Genomic DNA, 6000 nt, shown 5'->3' with positions numbered 1-6000 from the left:
CCACCGATGGCCAACAGGAAGCAAGCCCTGCTGTGGGTCACATTGGTCTGAGTTTTCACTTAACTCCTTCGACTACAAGCATCATTGGAAGCTCCCACATGAGTATAATGCTGACATGCCTTCTAAAATGGAAACTAATGCTTTTCAAACTGGAACCACTGCGAGTATGATCAGGAACACTACGACCCTTTCCAGTGCTCAGCTCATTCAAGAACAACGAGCCAGGAGGTTAAAAAGATGCAACCAAACAAACCCTGATTTAAACAGTTACAGAACTGGTTGTCAGCGAACTAAGCAGCGTTCAGAGAGTAAGTTTGAAATATGCCACACCGATGCTCTCAGCAGTTGCAAAATAGAATTAGAAAACTAACATTTATTAAATCAATTTGAATTTTAATACACAGTTCAAAAACGTGGCAGCATAAAAAGAAACGTTTTTAAGAAACAACCTGAATCTACCATTTGCACTGTTACATTAACGACCAATTAACGATCAGGGCTCTCCTGTCAACAGTTCCAAAACACACTTGACCTCAACCACCCGATTTTGGTACCATATTTAATGCAGCGGGGAGGTACTGAAGACTCCACGTAATCCTGCATTTCTGGAGCAATAGTTACTACGCGTGTCATTTAATACAAGTCCTAATCAACGTACCGCCAACAATCCCAGCAAAACTGAACAGCTCTGCAAAACCATTTAGAAACAGCCCGTGCTGCGTGTTTTGCTCCTCTTAGATCAGACTCCGGTCTGGCAACGTTTCTTACATGTAGTGGACTGGGAAACAGATTTACATCAGTAGGTCACGATCAAACCACCAAACCAAACTGCAGGATCCTCTTGGGTCAACACAAAAATCACATACAAGTTTAACTAAATACATTTTAATAGGACATCGTTAAACCTCATGAGGGCTAGAAAACACAGACCTTAGGTACCTGGGTTGGCAAATAAAGACAAGAATACTAAGAAGCATTTTCCACCATTTACTCATTATCAAAAATATTTTTCAACTCTTCTTGCAAAACAAAAACAAAAAAGTACAGACTGGACACATACATCACATTTTTCTTCCTATGGCTTTAACCCCCCACCCTGCCCACCCCACAGAAAAAGACGGGGGGAGAAACAAACCAAAACCAACAGAAAGATCTGACCACATCCACAGAAAATGACACCATGGTACACTACAAAACGAAAGGAGGTGCCATTCGTGTCCAAAGGTTTTTGCTTATTTCTTAGGTGAGTAACCATCATTGTACATGCTTTGTGCCAAATCAAAATATACCTAACGTTAGGTCAGCAAGCACTGCAGACTCCATTGGATGAATTGAAGGAAGATGGAAGCGGTTAACCCGAAAAATTCACATACTATTTAACATGCTGCTGAAACAGGAACTGCCTTTTAAATTAGAAGGTAATGTTGTGTGTTCCAGTCAGCCTGTGCTTAATCTGTGCTCTGTCATTCCAAGAGGAGAAATTTCTGCTTTCACAAAGCAACTCCGTTTTTTAGGTTGCCAGTGGAATCTTAACTGCAAGACCAAATGCTTCTGGCTGTACTTTTATTTAGGGATTACATCCGCTTTGGGTTTTGTTTAATAATAAAGCTGAATTCCTACAAAGGCGTTTCCATTTTTAACGCTTTCTGAAATGAGCTCTCTGACACCTTGGTGTTATTTTGCCATTTGGGGTCTTTTCAGCCCAAGCCACAAAACCTCCGACCTTTGATGTATCACAGAAAAACGTGATGGATTCTGGGTGAATTATACAGCTTTTAGTGTCTGACAAACATCCACAATCTTTGACCTTTGATAGAAATCCATTTCTGCCCCAGCCGAGGGATCCCGTCAGCAAAGAACTGCCCTCAAACGGGGCTTTCCCAGGTGCTTCAGCTTCAATCAAACAGAAGCACCCAGCAGTTCTAGATGCAGCAGCGCTAAAATCAAAACCACCAGGAACTGGCAATGAAAGAAATAAAGGAGAGGGCTGCTAAGGACGTAGTGCTACTCAAACCTGAACCTTCTTTGCGTAGGAGCAGTTTTTCTACCTCAGTCAAGATAGGCACATGTCAAACAAATGGAGCTGGCACGGAGGGCATTAACAGATCAGCAGTGTGACCACTGGAACTGGCAGGAAGAAAACCAGAAGGATGTTATTACCAGGGATGGCATATTGCAGCCAGCATTCTAATGCCTGAGGAACTCCCTGACCCTCACGGGGAGGCTGAACTGCTTTGCGGGCTGTTGGCTTTCTCCATATCTTACTGATCTTAATTTGTGACTGTCCGTAATCAATTCTAGCAATCAGAAATTACCTACCCTTTTCAGACCGTACTCCTCAGCTTAATGCCGTGTTTCCTCCAGAAATAATAGGTGATTTTTCTGGCAATAGTGATTGTAACCAATTGATAATTACTTTTCTGCACCATAATCTAGCACAGTTTACACGGGCTAACTAGACAGCACTTCTCTACGTTTAAGCAGAAGCTTTGACTGAGCACAAAGCATGAGCAAGTACAATGAGGCTAATATACTCCTTGCCAAAGATCTTGTGATAAAATCATTTACATCAGCAATTCATCTCAAACTATGAGGTGCCGTAAGAACTAAAAACAGTTTTAGGGTAACTCCTCCATTATCTGCAACTATTTCCCAGACACTAATACACATAACATAGCAATGAAAAACACTTGATACAAGTGATCTAAACGCAGGAGCTCCAGCAAGTTAAACAGAACCATAGCTGCCTTTAAACTGTAGCAGTTCCCCTACTGACGGCAGGGAAAAGAAAACGATTCAACAGTCATATCTCACGTCTATAGCTTCATCCAAACTTTTGTCATCGTGTGTACTGGCAGCTAAAAACGTAGTTACTGGTGACCCTGTCACATTGATTACACTGGTGCTTGTGCTGGCATTGCGCACCGCAATGCTTGTCACATTAATGCCCAAAGTAAGCCTAGTCTGCTCCAAGGCCTTTTCTGGCACTGCAAATGCCTCCAGCTTCTTCTCCCCATTAGCCATGTAGGAGTTTTGGCAGCCACGGCATATGCAGTCAAGGCAGGCTTTGCGGTTAGAGTAGCAAGGGCAGCGTTGGCCACGGCATGTAAGAACACTTGGATTTTGGGTGGCACGACCACATTTGCACCCTTTCTTTTCTTGTGGCTTTTTATATACAGTTTTTGTTGGGCTTCCCGGCATAACGTTACTGCTAGGGACTTTCTCCTTTGTTTTGTCCTTTGTTTTCAGCACTCCTGGTTTGGCTTTGGGGTGAGATTTCTTAGGGGCATGTTCTAAATTCTTTTTCACGCTTTTGTTGGACAGGAGCACAGTTTTGCTTATTTTGGGAGTAGTGCCTCCGTTAGGTACAGTTGCAACAGGCTGCAAAGACATTTTATTTTCCTGTTTCACTGTTACAGGAGCCGATGCTCCCAGAGTTGGGCCACAGATGATGCTGGAGATGGGTAGAGGTTGCACCTTTTCACTGTCGCTTTCTGATCGAGATCGCTTTCTGTTTAACTTGACTACCTTGGGTGTTGCTGCTGTACACGAGATCCCATGAGGAGAAGCATCTGTGGACACGAAAATGTTATGGCTAAGAGGCGGGGGAGAAAGCTGTAGGAAAGGGCCATTAGTCACGTTTGCCTCCAAGCTGGGCTGCAAATTAGAACCACAGACTTCAGTATTTGAAACGGTTTCTAAGCTCCGGAGAACTTCCTCAACGCTGAGGAGAAGCGATCCGCCTGGTTTTATATCTTCACTAAAACTGCAGATGTCGATGCCCGTCGTACACAAGTCACTGGTGGAAACCGGGTCACACACAGGCTGTAGGCTGCTGGAGCTATCTTCATTTTTCATATACTCTCCGGTACTACATACATCAATCGTGTTTGCGTGTTCAGGAGAAGGAATATTCACTCCAAGTTTATCTACTGAAAGCCCATTACAATTGGGCAACCCATTGATAACAGAACCTCTAATATCAACATTCTGCGTGCTCTCGGGTTTCGACGTCAGGTTAGCTGGAGGATCACTTGTGAGTTCCGAGGTTGAAGGTACAGGGGAATGTGTCAAACACAAAGCCAGGGCTGTGTCGGGAGATTTTTCCGTCTCTTCGTGGAGTGGTGATCCATCTTTGAGCAAAGCCAAAAGGTCTGCAGAGCAGTCAACGGCTTGGATAATATCTCGCGCCAGTGGAGTTTGTGTTATGTACTCGCAGAGTTTCTTATAGCAATTCACTAAAATGCTCAGCTGCTTATTCTCCTCAAACTGTTCGTAGTCCTTGCACCAGCTGCATGATGGTTTCATCATCATCTTCTTGCCCTTACACGTTTTGCAGACATAATGCTGACACGTGGAGTTTGTAGGAGCAATAGGATCTTGTAGCAAATTTCCTAAAGAGAAAAAGAAAAAGAAATATTACCATGAACTCGATCCAGGCTTCCCAGGTCGCACAGGAGGGATGTCTTGTAACATGCAGAAAATAGAAGTAAGTCACACCATAACACCACGCAAAACTGGTTGTGCTGCTGCAGCCTTTAGAAATGCTCATAGCTGAAACAAATCCAGTCCCTACATCCCATCAGCAATTTCCTCCAGTGAGTTACAAAAGACATACCCATGAGTTTACCAGAATGCAGCAGCAAACCTCCATGAAAAGCTACTGCAGAGATGTTAATTAAATCGGTGAAAACAAATGGAAACCATGTAAGGGGAAACCCTAAAAGGAATGTAGGAATGATGCAATAGCGAGCCCAGAAGAAAGGAATGCTCAGCAGAGACTGTTTCGCTTTTCATTTGGCTGAGCATAGCTTTATGACAGCGTCACCAGTGAAGCACAAAGATTTTGGCTTTGTGAACAACAAAAGCAATTAAATGGCTCTTACGAATTCTTATTAAGTACGAAATAAACCACCTAATAATGCATTTGAACAAAAACAAAGAAACCTGTATCGTTCCTTAATAGATTACTCTCGTGCCAGAACAGAAGATGCAACCAGGGAAGCGTTAACTTATCCCGGGGAGCAGTGGATCCCCACGTTCCGATTCACAGACACCCATCAGTGGGCCAGCACTGAAAATAACAGTACTTGTCACAACCACCACGCTTCAGTTCTTCAAAGCCTCAAAACCAGCCCACATGTCCCGTGTAGATGTGAGGGAACTGCAAGAGGCATCTCTGAGGTGTCACTGATAAGGATTAAACCATTTACAAAAGCCATCTGCGGAAGCACTGAGCACACCTGACAGCACAGCCTTTAAATGAGAAGTCCAGAAGAATGCCTTTGCTTCTCAAGAACAAGGAGAGTAACATGGAAGGAGAAAGCCCAAAAGAACAGTGCTAGTTTAAATTCCGCATGGAAACAATCCAGCTACTGACTATATCCACTATCACTCGGTTGGCTTTAGCCAGCTGCAGGCCAGAAAGGCATTTTAACGCCTGAGTAAACTTCACAGTACCTGCAGTCATCTACAGCAACGGGTTTCCCCTTCTTTAACAGCAGATGTTCAGCTTAGGTCAGTTCTGTCTGCCCACGAGGAGCCTGTGCTGGATGAGTGACAACAACCAGCGGATTCCCACCCAGATTCACCAAAGTGAAACAAGCTCTGAGGAACAAACCAGTAAAATTGGGAAAATTGGGAACAGAAAGCAAAGCACGCAAAGTAAAACAGGCCGAAAGCACAAGTCATAAATATCTTCTTTCATCGGCTGCTTTCAAGGAAGTTGTAGCCCAGACAGACCTTGCCCAGTAGGTTCCTATGGCAGCCCTTTGGAGCGCTGCAACCAACCCAGACTTGAGCGCACTGAGCTGCAAATTCAGCCAAAATAACCCCGACGTCTCCATGCTGTGCTGGATTAGCAGGGAGCCCAACCGCTCCGAAAGACAGGACGTATGTAACCAGTGCCTGCAGCCGCGCTTCAATCATGGAACTTGTCCCTGCGCTCCATGTTTGATGGAACAGCTCCATGGCTTCTCCCAGCCCTCCCGGCCTTCCATT

General features: G+C 44.3%; 1 protein-coding gene across 2 annotated transcripts in view; it reads right to left on the bottom strand.

The window, feature by feature from the left end:
- Nucleotides 1-353: 353 nt before the first annotated feature.
- MSL2 (MSL complex subunit 2) overlaps nt 354-6000 on the bottom strand; it is a 19673-nt gene continuing 14026 nt past the window's right edge. For both annotated transcript variants that reach the window (XM_072344214.1, XM_072344215.1), the window contains one exon: nt 354-4394. In XM_072344214.1, coding sequence (XP_072200315.1) covers nt 2797-4394 — 1598 coding nt within the window. In that variant the 3' untranslated portion in view covers nt 354-2796. The remainder of the gene's footprint in view (nt 4395-6000) is intronic.

This window comes from Excalfactoria chinensis, chromosome 9, assembly GCF_039878825.1.
Source record: "Excalfactoria chinensis isolate bCotChi1 chromosome 9, bCotChi1.hap2, whole genome shotgun sequence".
Lineage (NCBI taxonomy): Eukaryota > Metazoa > Chordata > Aves > Galliformes > Phasianidae > Excalfactoria > Excalfactoria chinensis.
The sequence above is the reverse complement of the archived record's forward strand: the minus strand, read 5'-3'. Positions and strand labels throughout refer to the sequence as shown.